The sequence below is a fragment of the Mus musculus genome, chromosome 15 (genome assembly GCF_000001635.26).
Source record: "Mus musculus strain C57BL/6J chromosome 15, GRCm38.p6 C57BL/6J".
In the NCBI taxonomy this organism is placed as follows: domain Eukaryota; kingdom Metazoa; phylum Chordata; class Mammalia; order Rodentia; family Muridae; genus Mus; species Mus musculus.
In genome coordinates, this window is record NC_000081.6 from 65,877,313 (window position 1) to 65,892,802 (window position 15,490).

General features: G+C 45.0%; 1 protein-coding gene across 8 annotated transcripts in view; it reads right to left on the bottom strand.

Moving 5' to 3' along the window:
• Oc90 (otoconin 90) overlaps nucleotides 1-15,490 on the bottom strand; it is a 36,362-nt gene that overhangs the window by 1,263 nt on the left and 19,609 nt on the right. For 2 of the 8 annotated variants that reach the window (XM_011245488.1, XM_011245492.2), the window contains 9 exons: nucleotides 15,040-15,152; nucleotides 12,273-12,401; nucleotides 12,096-12,134; nucleotides 10,784-10,834; nucleotides 10,270-10,317; nucleotides 6,509-6,562; nucleotides 5,213-5,326; nucleotides 4,192-4,366; nucleotides 1,415-1,521 (listed from right to left, as the gene is read on the bottom strand). In XM_011245488.1, the coding sequence (XP_011243790.1) occupies nucleotides 1,415-1,521; nucleotides 4,192-4,366; nucleotides 5,213-5,326; nucleotides 6,509-6,562; nucleotides 10,270-10,317; nucleotides 10,784-10,834; nucleotides 12,096-12,134; nucleotides 12,273-12,401; nucleotides 15,040-15,152 (830 nt within the window). The other 6 variants (NM_010953.2, XM_011245490.1, XM_011245489.1 and 3 more) reach the window with 6 other exon arrangements.

A 15,490-nucleotide genomic window follows, 5' to 3' on the forward strand; every position in this document is an offset into this window, starting at 1 on the left:
CAGTTTCCCCTCTGCTGCCTGTGGACCAAGATATAGAACTCTCAGCTCCTCCAGCACCATGTCTGCCTGCAGGTTGTCACGTTTGCTGCCATGATGACAATGGACTGACGCTCTGAAACTAGAAGCCAGCCTCAATTAAATGTTTTCCTTTATAAAAGTTGTCTCGGTCATATTGACTCATCATAGCAATGAAACTAAGTCTCTCTCTCTCTCTGTCGTTCTCTGTCTCAGTCTGTCTCTGTCTGTCTCTCTCTCTCTTTGTGTGTGTGTGTTTGTGCTATTTTACTCTGGCCTAACTGACTTCCATCCATTCATCTCCCTACATTTTTCAACCTCCATGAAGAGAGCAACTTTGCCATGATGTTCTGCCTCTACACAGGCTCTTAACAATAGAGCCATTATGACCATGGATGGAACCCATAATAAGCCAAACTACATCTTTCTTTTGTTAAAGGTTGATGATTCTCAGCTGTTTTGTCACAGTTATTTCCATAGTTCCAAATGAAGGTTTATTGGATAAGTGGCAAGCTGAATTAGTAAGTGAGCGAATGACAGGTAGGCATTCCCATTAATTATGGCACAAGCAGTGTCGTGGAGACCTATGTGCTGTGCATGTATGTCATGCACAATCAACAAGGAGGAAAATAGGCCCATACAGTTGCTTCCCCAGTTAAAAAGAAGGAGAAAACTTTGCAGAACACAGGTGAAGCTCCACAGGAGCCGTCATTTCCTTCTGAGCTACAGAGCAGCCTAGGAAAAGCACATTCGCTGCTGAGCAGTTTCCATGGGAGCCAGTTGTAAGGGTACTTTGTCATGTTCTCAGGACTGACGCTTACAGAGGTGGGACCCATTGTCTCTGTGGGAGACATGATGTGGAGTGGAGCTGTGTGTTAGGTCCACCATCAGCCAGAGCCTTCTATCCCTCTCCTTCATGGCATTCTTTGGGTGATCAAATCTGGAACAGGGTCTGTTTATTAGGAGAAGGCAGAATACTTTCAAACCCACTGGATAACTTAAAAGGAGGTTCCAGGTCTGAGGCAATGCTATTTGCCTGCCTAGATCTCAACTCTCCTACTTCCTTCTGCCTGTCTGATGTCTGAGGTCATTTGCTTCCTCTGTAAAGTAGAAAAAGCAATGGAGTTGCTGCTTAGGACTGGTTTAAGGATTAACTGTGCCTATCAAAGGCTTAGAACCACGCACAGCAGGCAAGGGCTCAGTGGGTAGAGATTACTGAGACCATCAATTAGTTTTGATGCTTAAGGTGGCCGACTTGGGAAAAGGATGTAAGCTCATGTCTTAAAGTAAAAAACATAATGAGACTGATGAAGGTGTGCCAGGAGAAGTGTCTGTAACTCAGCCCCAGCCAGGATACAGACAGAAAAAAATTAGGACTCTAGGCAGCCATCACACTTACATTTGGCCATGTGGTCTTCACATACCACAGATGACTGAGAACGCCTTCCATGGAGGCAGCCCACTTGTCTCATCTGCTCCAAACAGCAGTGATGGGACAGACAGCACCTAAGACCAAGGAAAAACTTTTATTTACCATAGTTCCCCACTGATCCAGGTCTTTTTATCTCAACACTGCATGGGGTGCTAAAATTTGCCAAGGGCTCTTTTGTCAGAGTACGTGAGACTGGGTACTACCGTGCCTCAAGGTCTGTTGAGGTCATGTTCAGCACCAGGAAGCTGCCTCAGACACAGCATTAACCCCATTGTGTATACCTGAATTTCTACATTTTTCTTTTCTTTTACCATGACTCTTGATGGCAAATCCACTTGTCTCCATATCTTCCCAGCAGATCAGAATGAAGGGTTTTTCAAGAAGGGTGCCTCTTGGTTTTGGTTTGGTTTGGTTTTCAGAGACAGGGTTTCTCTGTGTAGTCCTGGCTGTCCTGGAACTCACTCTGTAGACCAGGCTGGTTCTCGAACTCAGAAATCCACCTGCCTCTGCCTCCCAAGTGCTGGGATTAAAGGCGTGCGCCACCACTGCCCAGCTAGGGTGCCCCTTTAGTTTGTACAAGTGTCCATGACAATATAGTGACCCATCTACATCCAACTTTCTATATAATAGAACACTTAGTTTCACTTATATAGGTCACCTCTTTAACTCTCTACCTAGATGATGGGAGCCACGAAGATCTGCATCCAACACGGGTCCCAGCATAAAGCAGGGCTCCAGTAAGCAGAAATGAATGAGTCACTGTCTTGTATTAAGATCCACCTATCTGGCCTGACATATCAGGATCTTTGATATTCTCCTTAGCCAGATGTCTATTGAACACTTGTGAAGGTGCCAGACAATAGAAACCTGTGATCATTCCCTAGTGCTCTGTTTTTAGCTGTCTACGGACCTTTAAAATCCACTGGGTAGCTAAGAGGAGGTTTCAGGTCTACAGCAACACTGTTTTCCTGCCCATACCCCAACTTTCCCACTTCTGTTTCCTCTGCGAAGTAAGAGTAATGGAGCTGCCTTCTTGGATTGGTGGGAGGATTAATTAGCTATGCCTTTCAAGCACTTCCTCCTGGAGACCAGACTTGTAGCTTGTTCTGAGCCCCACAGCAGCTTAACCAATGTTGCCAGGAAGAGTAATCCTACCTTACACACTCACAGTACCCAGTAGCTGAGGTCAATGTCTGACCCAGTTTCTACTGCCACTACAGAGGAGCCATGCTGGTTTACATGAGGATTTTCCAGGGCTACAGGGGTGACGGGGTGGAAAATGAACACAGTGGTTGCCATCTAAAGTCAAGGTCATTAGGAATCAACCTCTTCGTGCAAGTCACCTGTTTGTGACTTACACAATACATGGTAGTGAGATTACATTCTTGCAGAACATGACATCAGTGTGACAAACTGCCATTCAGAGTTTCTACCTAGACCTTTTGGGACTTAATTTCTTCCTGTAGATGCCAAAGCCATACCAACTTATTATCCCAACCACTCAAATTTTATATTTTGATGAAAGATAGTCAGGGATTAGAAGGCACCCTCAAAATTGCCCATTTTTTTTGTCCCTGTCTTCATTACCTCAATGAAGAGTTCTGTGTGCTCTGGAATCTTGTCACTATTCAAACTCTGTCACGGAGGACAGAGGGCAGGCTGTGGAATCACATATAACCTCACCATACATAATAATTGCTGCTGCAGCAGCTTTAACTGCTATAATTAAAATTTTAGTAGGGTCACCTTGTGAGAGGTTCTTTGGGGGGTGGCCCTTGAGTTATTTCCTTCACTGAAAGCCATAATGACTGTGCAGTAGAGAAAGAAGAAGCAATCTTAGTGGTAAACACTAAATGGCATGGAAGGTAGCTGAGTGGATAGGTAGGTGAGTGGATAGGTAGATGATGGTGGGATTATGGGTGGATGATGGATGGATGGTGGATAATGGGCAGATGAGTGGACAGTTGGATGGGTGAGAAAACTAGTAATCAATCTCCCAGACCCTATCAATTATGCTCTTGGAATATGTTTTCTACTTAGGGTAAATCCCATATAAGTACTTAGTTCATCAGTGTACTTTTGTCTGATTGCCTATCTCTTTCACTATGAAATCTCTTGTGTTCAAGAGAGTTGGGTTTATTCTGTTTTTGTTTTTTTTTTTGTTTTGTTTTTTGTTTTTTTGTTTTCTGTTTTGTTTAGCTATAATTATGTTTGTATTTCTACTACCTCACTTAATGCCTGGCACAGAAAACTGACCCCAGAGATGTGTCCAGAGTGTATATCTATGTGAATGGATGTGTATATGAAGTCAAGGAAATTCCCTGAAAAGTGCTGGTTATAAAATTTAGCAAATACATTTAAAAGTTGTTAAGAAGTTAAACATTGCCTTCTTCTGAGTTAATCAAATGCATACCCCTATTATCTATGTGGACCATTGCACAAGAGGTCAGTCTAGAATCACTCAAAATGTGTGAGCAAGCCAGCCTTTCTAAGATGCACTCTGTGGTTGTAATGAAGCATCAAGAGATCAGGCCCAGCCTGACCTGTTCCTTTGTTAGAGGAATAGCTAACCTCCAGCTGCTCATTAAGAAAGTTGGTCTGTTATGTTATCAGCCAACCTAAGTGAGAACAGATGTCCATAGCCCATTCCTTGAGAGACTAATGTAAAGCCCAGTACAGATGAGGGTCCTTACAGATGTTAGCGACCTCATTTGCCATCTGTCCCCACCCTTCTCCGTCCATACCTATCCAGGGTGTCCCTTGGCTCTCCTCTTCCTTCTCTTCCACAGTAGCAGCCGTAAGTTTCAAATTCCTCTGGGCAATGGGATGTTAGACAGAAGAGCATCTCTCCAAGCTGCAGCATGGCCGTCATGCTGTCCCCATCACCCAGATGCACGAAGGCCAATCTGTCACAGGCTGCTTAAGAATACAGACTCTCAGGAGAGATAGGGCCAAGTTCCAAAGAGGAGTGGTATTTCCACATTGCATGAGAACTACTTTGGGAGGGCCCTTGTGTGCCTTGTTCTCTTTGTTTCAGAGAACAACTCTTCTTCAGCTTCTGATACTCTGTTGAATTACTTATTAAATCTTCATAAGGAATGGGACTTGTCAGGACTAAAGATGCTGTGTGGACCACACCTTATTGTTGAGAGGACGCTAGCAGCCTGCAAGGCCTTAGATATCCTCTTAGGCTTTGCAGGCACATCATGTTAGCAAACCTGGTGGCTTTGCATTTTAAGGCCTTGGCTTTTCTCACCCTGCTTCTGTTTCGCTGTCTCTCCTCATACCCTTTCTTATCTGCTTGCAACTTTCATATGTATGCTCCACAGCTCTACACTGGAAGCCATTGGAGGCTTTTCCAGATGGGGCGGAGAGCTCTTCCCAGGTCGTTTGGGAAAGCATCCAAAGGAAGACAGACAGGATGATCATTAATACCCACGTGTTTCATCATTCTAGTTAGCCAATCACACACAATGTGGTTTTGGTCAAGATCCTGTATCCTATGCCAGTAGAAGCATAGTGATGAGAGGACAGAGCCAGGGGACAGAAAACCCTGGTTCTTGCCCCATCTCAGCCACATAGCAGCTGAGGGGCAAACGTAAATTTTGTATCCTTGAGCCTCAAAGAGCTTATGGAGGGTGATACCTTCTATTCCATCAGCAGGATATGGTCATAATCTACAATTTAAAAGACTATGTTAACAGAGAGTTTTAGATTCCAAGGACAGGATAGGCCACATACTCCTAGATTCTGGCTCTCACCTACCTTTTCCAGCTGCTTCCTGGGAACCATTGTCAACAGATGAGACTCCCAACCTCAGTGGTTTGATGCCAGCAGAGTGGGTTGTACCTTTGGCTAGGGCAATAATCTCTGCAGATCCTGAAAATATACAGCTTGATGGCTCAGAGTTATTTGCAGATGAACTCAGAGACATTTGCAGATGAACACATACATGGTCAAGGCCACACACAGACATAGAAGGAGAGTACACCTCACATTGTGTTTGCAGACATGAAGGAAGCTTCTTAGACACTCACAAATTCTACACAAGTATCTCTGAGTGTCTAGACTTAACACTGCCAGGATCATGGGATAGCCCATCTGCATTGTCAGCTCATGGCTGAGAACTGTGATGATCTTTCAGGCCTGAGATTGGACTATGTCTACAATTGTACACCTGCCACAGGATACATCTAGATGCTCAAAGCAAGTCAAGAGGCAAAGAGAAGGATAGAAAATGTAGGATGACCCATGGCAAGCAGAGACCCACCCTTAAACCCTTGCACCCTGACTTTCTTGTTCAAATACTGCAGCTGCTCCTCATCATATTCAAGATTATGCCAAGGTCCTTCATCCCACTTGCAGGCTGCCTGATTGCATCCTTTGCCCAGTGAAGCTGCTTGGGGCAAGGTGTGGTCGGTCATTTGAATGAGAAAGGCTCATGTGTTTAAATACTTGGAATTGTTAAATACTTGGAATTGTTAAATACTTGGAAGTTTAGAAGGTATGGCCTGCAAGAGGAGGTATGTCACTGGAGGCAGGCTTTGAGGTATCAAAAGATTGGCACCATTTTGAATCAGCTGTTTCCTGCTTGCTGTTTGAAATGTGAGGTCTCAGCTGCTACTCCAGCCACCTACCACCTGCTACCTCTATGCTGTCATCATGGACTCTAGCCCTCTGAAACTGTAAGCTCCACATCAACTATCTCCTATAAGTTTTTCTTCACTATGTTGTTTTATCTCAGCAATAGGAAAGTTACTAATGGAAGCGGCTACTAGAAAATACCTTGAATATTAAATGTATCTGATTTTACGTAATGGAATGACAATTGATTTTAAATGGGAAACGAAATGTAATTTCACAAACACATATTTACCTAAGACCCTTTCATTGCTTCCTCTTAATGTGTCTTTTAATTCCACACTTGTACTTTATAGAGGAATATAGAGACTTTTTTTCCCAATTCTTTGTTCCATTCAGGACTTGATCCAAGGTTCCTTTGGAACTCATTTATCTCAGAAGCTTCTACATGCAAAGGCAGAGGGAGTTAAATGTGCTTACCTGGACTTGATGTGGTCCTAGAAGCTTGTGTGTCTTGAAGATCTTGAACAGACTCTGCTCATAAGGAAAGACAGACAGAATGAGTGTCAACTTTACCCTATGTGCTTTGGCCTCTGGAGGCATAGCTCTGGGTCCAGACTGACATGACCTGCTCCCACTGAGATTTCCTAGGGCAACTGATGTTATCAGGGTCACTAGGGGACCAAAGGGAACCCCGAAGAGACATGTGTGTTTGCAAATGTCCCAGCAGTTTGCAAGACAGGGAATTACAGAAAGGCTTTAAGCCTGTGTATTATGCAGAAATTGGACAGGGGAAATACTTAAAGGAAAGAAAATCATGTATTAAAAAAAAAAAAGTAGCAGGCAGTCCAGGACAGTGCAATTGCATGCTGCTGTTGGCTCAAGGAGAGCAGTTGAGTCCTTCTTAACTCTTACAAAGCTATTGTATTCCAAACTCTATGCCAATACAGACTTTGTTTTTCTGCCTCACTTAGTGGCAGCTCACAAGTAGGGATCCCCTGTCACCCCTGTCACCCCTCTTGGAGAGATGAGAAGACAGACATACAGGAGAGTTAAGACATGCCTCAAGAATGAAGAAGTTAGGTAGTGGTGGGATGAAAAGCCATGCCAGCTGAGGTCGAGACTCAGGCACTATGCTAAGTTCAGATTTCACTTTCCACTGTACCATACAGAAGAGAGACAGCAGCTTAACCAGTATAAGGGAAGGGAAGCACTGACTTCAACTTAACCTACTTGCAGATGAAGACAAAATGTTGTAGAAAATTCAGGCTTTGAAGCTGACTTGTATGAACACAGTTGCCACATCAAAGGGACATCTGGACCATCCTCTGTTGGGGCACACTGATCTTTTCAAAGCAAAACCTACGAACTCAGACCCAAGGAGTTCTGAACTGACACATCCTGGGTGAGTGACATCACCCTCAGAGTTTCTCTTTCATGGGATAGCAAGATTCCTGGGACAAGGGAGAATTCAGAGTGTGTGTCTGGTAACTAATGCCTACACACTGAAGACCTTCAATGATGGTACTGCCCATCAACAAGTATCCACTTACTTATTCATTCTGAGTAACTAGTGAATAATTATTGTCAATTGCTTACACTCATTGTGGTAGTTTGAATATGTTTGGCCCAAGGAGTGACACTATTACGAGGTGTGGCACTGTTGGAGTAGGTATAGCCTTGTTGGAATAGGTGTGTCACTGTAGGCATGGGCTTTAAGACCCTTATCCTAGCTGCTGTCTCTTGAACAAGATGTGGAACACTGAGCTCCTCCTGCACCACACCTGCCTGGAAGCTGCCATGCTCCTGCCTTGATGATAATGAACTGAACCTCTGAACCTGTAAGCCAGCCCCAATTAAATGTTGTCCTTAAAAGAGTCCGGAGGATCCAGCAATACCTCTCCTGGGCATATATCCAGAAGATCCCCCAACTGGTAAGAAGGACACATGCTCCACTATGTTCATAGCAGCCTTACTTATAATAGCCAGAAGCTGGAAAGAACCCAGATGCCCCTCAACAGAGGAATGGATACAGAAAATGTGGTACATCTACACAATGGAGTACTACTCAGCTATTAAAAAGAATGAATTTATGAAATTCCTAGCCAAATGGATGGACCTGGAGGGCATCATCCTGAGTGAGGTAACACAATCACAAAGGAACTCACACAATATGTACTCACTGATAAGTGGATACTAGCCCAAAACCTAGGATACCCACGATATAAGATACAATTTCCTAAACACATGAAACTCAAGAAAAATGAAGACTGAAGTGTGGACACTATGCCCCTCCTTAGAAGTGGGAACAAAACACCCATGGAAGGAGTTACAGAAACAAAGTATGGAGCTGAGATGAAAGGATGGACCATGTAGAGACTGCCATATCCAGGGATCAACCCCATAATCAGCTTCCAAATGCTGACACCATTGCATACACTAGCAAGATTTTACTGAAAGGACCCAGATGTAGCTGTCTCTTGTGAGACTATGCCGGGGCCTAGCAAACACAGAAGTGGATGCTCACAGTCAGCTAATGGATGGATCACAGGGCTCCCAATGGAGGAGCTAGAGAAAGTACCCAAGGAGCTAAAGGGATCTTCAACCCTATAGGTGGAACAACATTATGAACTAACCAGTACCCCTGAGCTCTTGACTCTAGCTGCATATGTATCAAAAGATGGCCTAGTCGGCCATCACTGGAAAGAGAGGCCCATTGGACACGCAGACTTTGTGTGCCCCGGTACAGGGGAACGCCAGGGCCAAAGGGGGGGAGTGGGTGGGTAGAGGAGTGGGGGTGGGTGGGTAAGGGGGACTTTTGGTATAGCATTGGAAATGTAAATGAGCTAAATACCTAATAAAAAATGGAAAAAAAAAAAAAAGAAAAGAAAATTCATGGCCCGTGAAAAAAAAAAAAAAGAAATTCCTAGCCAAATGGATGGACCTGGAGGGCATCATCCTGAGTGAGGTAACACATTCACAAAGGAACTCACACAATATGTACTCACTGATAAGTGGATATTAGCCCAAAACCTAGGATACCCAAGATATAAGATACAATTTCCTAAACACATGAAACTCAAGAAAAATGAAGACTGAAGTGTGGACACTATGCCCCTCCTTAGAAGTGGGAACAAAACACCCTTGGAAGGAGTTACAGAGACAAAGTTTGGAGCTGAGATGAAAGGATGGACCATGTAGAGACTGCCATATCCAGGGATCCACCCCATAATCAGCATCCAAACGCTGACACCATTGCATACACTAGCAAGATTTTATCGAAAGGACCCAGATGTAGCTGTCTCTTGTGAGACTATGCCGGGGTCTAGCAAACACAGAAGTGGATGCCCACAGTCAGCGAATGGATGGATCACAGGGCTCCCAATGGAGGAGCTAGAGAAAGTACCCAAGGAGCTAAAGGGATCTGCAACCCTATAGGTGGAACAACATTATGAACTAACCAGTACCCCGGAGCTCTTGACTCTAGCTGCATATGTATCAAAAGATGGCCTAGTCGGCCATCACTGGAAAGAGAGGCCCATTGGACACGCAAACTTTATATGCCCCAGTACAGGGGAACGCCAGGGCTAAAAAGGGGGAGTGGGTGGGTAGGGGAGTGGGGGTGGGTGGGTATGGGGGACTTTTGGTATAGCATTGGAAATGTAAATGAGCTAAATACCTAATAAAAATGGAAAAGGAAAAAAAAAAGAGAGAGGCCCATTGGTCAGGCAAACTTTATATGCCCCAGTACAGGGGAATGCCAGGGCCAAAAAGGGGGAGTGGGTGGGTAGGGGAGTGGGGGTGGGTACGTATGGGGGACTTTTGGTATAGCATTGGAAATGTAAATGAGCTAAATACCTAATAAAAAATGGAAAAAAAAAAGAGTTCCCATGGTCATGGTGTCTGTTCACAGCAATAAAAACATAACTAAGATACTCATTGATTAAGAAATGGTTGCAAATCACTATGAGCATGTATGGGTAAGTCAGGTTCACCAACTAAAATTTGGCCTAGATATTTTTAGGTTTGGTGGTCATGTTTGCATTGAATTCACAGCTGAGTCCAGCTCACTATGCATTTCTGGCTGAGTGACAGGAAATTTAAGATTCCTGCGCATTAGTGTCCTGCATAGTCTGAAAATGAGCACCGTATTTCCTCTGGGGCCCTCTCTAAGAGTAACTACTGAAAAAGAGCACATGGATTTGGGTAGCATCTCCACTGTGGATGCTCTTTCAGCTTACTTGTTCTGGAGAGGGTTGTTAGTGTGTCTGCTCTCACCTCACCAGCCACTGTGGAAAGGAGACACAGTTTTATTTTGGATCAGTAAAACAGATTGAGAGTAAGGACTGAAGACATGGGGAAAATCCAGCTTCTAGGAAGGAAGGCTCTGTAGAGTGACTGTACTGATAGCTACTCATACATTTAGTATGCCCACTAAATTTGGATTTCAGATAAGCAACATGCAACTTTCTGGCATAAGTGTATCCCAAACAAGACTTGGAGGGCACATTAAAACATATGTGTTGTCCATCCCGGCAAACCTGCAGCTGTGCATCTGGGCCAGCCTACTGCATTGTACCTCTGGTCCTCTAGAGGTGAAGACAGAGGGACAAGAGAAGGTGAAGGAGTAGAAAGGGGATCCTTGCTCAGAACAAAGCAGGCAGGGAACATCTAAGGGAGCTGATGTCATCAAGCCAGTATGGAGTGGCATAAATGGGACAAGGGTGGTTGGGTCACCTGTTGCTTTATGCTTACCTTCTCCTGACAGGGCTATCTGACTGGTATCTGTGGGCTTTTCAGGAATCCCTGGGAAAAGAGAGTCTCCAACAGCAATGGCACCATAATACATTGTAAAAACAAAACCTCAAGGGCTCTAATCTGAGCTGACTGGGTACTAAGGGGCCAAGAGAGGAAGGGTCTAAGAAGGGTGTAATCATGGAAGAGTTTTCCATTCTACCCAAGGGTTCCCTGGCTTGCTTTCTCCTCCAGGAGCATGGGCTTCCCAGCACAGCTGGTCTTAGGAAGAATCACAGCCACTGCTGGATTCTGGTGGAGGAAGCATGCTATCTGAGACAATAGGTGAAGGCAGTGAGGGGGGCTATGGATCCTGAAACTGTCCCAATATGAAAAGACTCTTGCCAAGAAGGCAGAGCAGAAATAATAGACACACTAAGAGTACTGAATGTAGAAGGTACACAGAGATACATGTATGTACACACATCCTAATATACACTCCACCTTCATACAAGTACATAACCCATACCCATGAATACATACACACTCACACCATGCACGCACCATTGATGGCCATACACACATTCATGTACTATCTTCATATCTATGCACACTCCCCACATATACACACCCAGCTACACACCAACCTACACAGTGTGGACTGCTCCTTAACAAAATTCCTTTAAGGATGGAGACCTGAGCCAGAGGAAAGGATACAGGAGATGCCAAAGTGACAGTGGACCCATCCCCAGATTCCTAAAGGTATCGGCAATGAGAGGGCAGAGAAATTTTGATAGACAAGTAAACTTGTTCTTATTTTTTTTCATAAGACCCATATTTTAGAGTAAGAACTATGAATTATATGAGTCCCACAAAGACTCACCGGATAAGCAACCTCTCCTTCTAAAAGAGTCTCCTGAGTCAGGCTGTGCTTTCTGCTCAGGTTCTAGGGGGTGAAGAAGAAGTGGGAGAGAAGAAGAAGTAGAACCCTCTCCAGGGAGACCTAATAGCCAGGATGTCAGGGAGTGAAAACCATCTTCCTGTGAACCAGAGGTGCTGCTCCAGTCCTGTTATGTACCAGTCCTCTGACCACACAGAGAGAATGTGGGCTCTGAACCCTTGCTGGATTAAATTCACATCCACCCACTGGCAAGGGCACAGTTGGTACCTTTGATATTGGATACTCAAACTAGTCTCTTTACAAAGGGAGGCAGAGTCAATGTCATTGGTGGCTACACCCTCTGTGAGCCAGGTCTCCAGAAGAGATGCACCAGCTGCTACCGACACAAGTCCTCTGCAGTCCAGAAAGAACCAGCTATGTTGAGAACTTTACCTCTAGGCAACAGTGTTGCAGCCTTCCCACTAGTTGTCTCTGTAAGAAAACACACGGGAATGTGGATAAAGCAGTGGACTTGGATGTTGAGGGGCTGGACATGGTATCTGAAGTCACCCACTGCAGCTCCTGTCTAAAGCTCAGCTCTGCTGCTGGGCTTAAGCCCAGATATCCTACCTGGAGTCTGAGGGAGGCAGAAGGAAGCATCCAGGAAGTTCAGGGAGGAGTTGATGCCAGACTGAGCCAGGCACTCCACAGCAGCCTTGTCACACGTACACAGTAGACGCTCACAGGGATCCTCGGACTCTACATACAGGAAGGGTGGAGCAAGGTAGAAAGATCAAACTTGGAATCCCAGTAGGCAAGGGTGGCTCCTGATCTGGGCTGTCCAAACTTGCTCTCCTTGCAACTTTCTAGCGATGATGTGACCTCTTTGGTTTAGTAGACCCAACTACATGTCACATACATCCAACCCACCAATCTGATGTACAGGGTCCACCTGTATCCTCTATGGGGACTGGCCACACCTGTACAAACTTTCTACCTCCATCTACCATCCACTCATGTCAGTAGTCCCCAGACTAGGCTTCCCAGTTCTGTCATCCACTGTCGTGAAGAGTCTAGAATAGGGCAAGGGCTAGAGCAAGATGAGAGGGGTATCTCAGTGGTAGAGAGTGCTTGTCTAGTACATGAAAGGCCCTGGGTTCCATCCAGGAAAAAAAAAAGAAAAAGAAAAAGAAAAAGAAAAAGAAAAAGAGAAAGAGAAAGAAAAAGAAAAAGAAAAAGAAAAGGAAGAAAAAGAAAAAGAAAAAAACACTTCAATTGAAGTCTGTCTATTGATTCAGAACCTCTTCCTGACTTTCCAGAGTTACCTAGGGAGTGTCATGTGGTTATCGCTGGCCACAGCATCCATTTCTCCTTGGATGTCATCTTTTCCCACACTTCTTGCTAGTCTGTCTCCTCTATTCCATATTCCATACTGGGCACCTCAGGCCTGTCCATGTTCTGCTTGCTCATTGTACCCACACAGCCATTTAGAGTAAGAATCGCTTACTACTTCAAATCTTTCCTCAAGGAAGATGTTAATGCCCTTCCTGTTTAAACAGAGTACCACATAGCCCACACTGCACCATCTCCCTGACCTACCTAACTCCTGTCACTATCTAACACATTTGCAGTGTCTGGCTGCCAGGCTTTGAATGTTAAATGACACCCAGAAACTCATCTGTATTATTGCTTGGTCCCCAGCTGATTACATGGTTTTGGGAGAGTGTGTTTGGTATATTTAGAATGTGTAGCCTTACTAGAGGAAGTGGATCACTAGTTGGAAGGTCACTGAAGGTCAGTTATGGACCACCATCCTCCAGGTGTGGTATGGATGTTTCCATCCTAAAATTAGATCAACTATGATAATCCACACAAGACCTTTACAGGATTAGACCTATCAAATTAGCCCCAGAGAGAGGAGGGAGGGTTCATGAACTGTGGGCTTATAAGGTGGTACCGGAGAGCACTCAGGAAATTCTCTAGGAGGCCAGAGGTTTCAAGAGACCCTGTCTCTGTCTGCCGTGATACAGAACCAGGTTAAGGTTGCTGGGTGAAAGGCAGATCTTCAGTGGAAGCCTGGGAACTTGCCCATGACCCTGGAGATGCCGACTCAACTCACTGGCTCACCAACTAGACTTGGGTGGAATTATTCTTGGGTCTGTTGTTAGTACCCCGCCAGGGGTATACAGATGTTTATTCATCTCCCCATTTAAAAATCCATACAATAAGATAACAGCCTGGCCCTGCTTCTAGCCTGAAGGATCTGCTTTCAGACTGATGCTACATCACCAACTGCTTTGTTCTCCTGATACCATAGCATCTAAGTCTGCTACTATGCCTTCTTCATCACCGTGGACTATGTACTCTGACCCCAAAGCCATCTTAAAGCTTTCTAAGTTGCTCCTGTCAGACACTCTCTCAAAGACATGACAAAGGTAACTAACGCACGGACCATGCAGAGAGAAATCCAGGAGGTCAGGACCACGCCCACCCCGCATGTCCTTTTCTATTTCCACTGGCTTCTCTGCCCCCTCCTTCCTCAGTGCCTCCCTCTATCTATTGTTAGTGCCCAGCCTCCACCAGGCTGAGCACCTGGTCTTGGGAGTCACTGGGGCCTTGGTTCAAAATCTGGCTCTACAGGTGAGCACCTCTGTGACTTTAGCCAGGTTGTTTCATCTCTCAGAACTTTCCTTCTCTTGTCTGAAAACTCACAAAAGTGATTTTCATTTAACACATTGCTGGGAGGGAATATCAGAGTTGTTGTGCATGAAGACCAGGCTCTACAGTGGGCACACAGGAGACTGGCTAAATCTAACACTTTGACCTGCAAGACTCTCTTACTACTCCATGCCTTTGCCTATGACTTCATCCAGGACTGCCTAGACATGTGAAATAATATTCCTAGAGTCACATGGTAAGTCACAGGAACATATGATTTGCACCTGCTTCATAGAAACAGCAGCCACCACCAGCCTGACCCCTCATCTCTATGTCTACCTCCACTCACGACAATGCACCGCCCACTGCTTCAATCATTTCTCAAGCTGGCTTAATGTAATTTACATAACATGTCTTTGAAGGCGACTTTTCTCCTTTCTGTTCTGTAGTTACATTAAGGAAGTAATGTTGCATGGTGAATAAATAGCAAACAATTTGCCACTTACTACAGTTACCACAAGTATAAATAAATTATAACTCAGATGGTATTCCAATCAACTGTTTCAGTCATAAAAAACAAAAGCATTCATTGCACATTAGCTATGTGTGAACCACAAATGCATCAATCAATTATGTTTCAGCAATGGCACCGATGATGGTGGTGTCAGAGCAGATGGATCCCACGTGGACCACATTGGTCATTTCGTGCCCCTGCTCTGGGAGGCCTGAAAATGCTCACCACATGTGATCTGTTTGTTGGTGCAATCCACATCTGCACTGAGCTTGGCAGGGTCTTGGAGACAGTCCATCTCAACAGCTTCCTCATAGCACCTGCGATGCTGGAAGCAGCAGCTGAGACAGGTGGGGCAGGATCAAGAGAGACCGTGGTTAGGATCCAGACAGGCAGGCACGCTGAGATCATGCTGATGTCTGGATGGTATCTGGCACTGACCTGTTTCAATGCTCAGTCAGTGTGCACATGCACACACCATGCACACGTGCCACCTGCTGTCCTACATGCTTCAGATGGAAGTGTGCATCACCTTTGCCCAATGTGCAGTTGGATGTGGTGAGCCACATGGCCCTAGATCTCAGCTGGAGGACATAGTGTAAAAATGGTCCAGGGAAGAAGAAGATGGGCTGGTATACCAGGCCGTGTCTGAACACTTGCTTTGGATGCTACTTTTGCT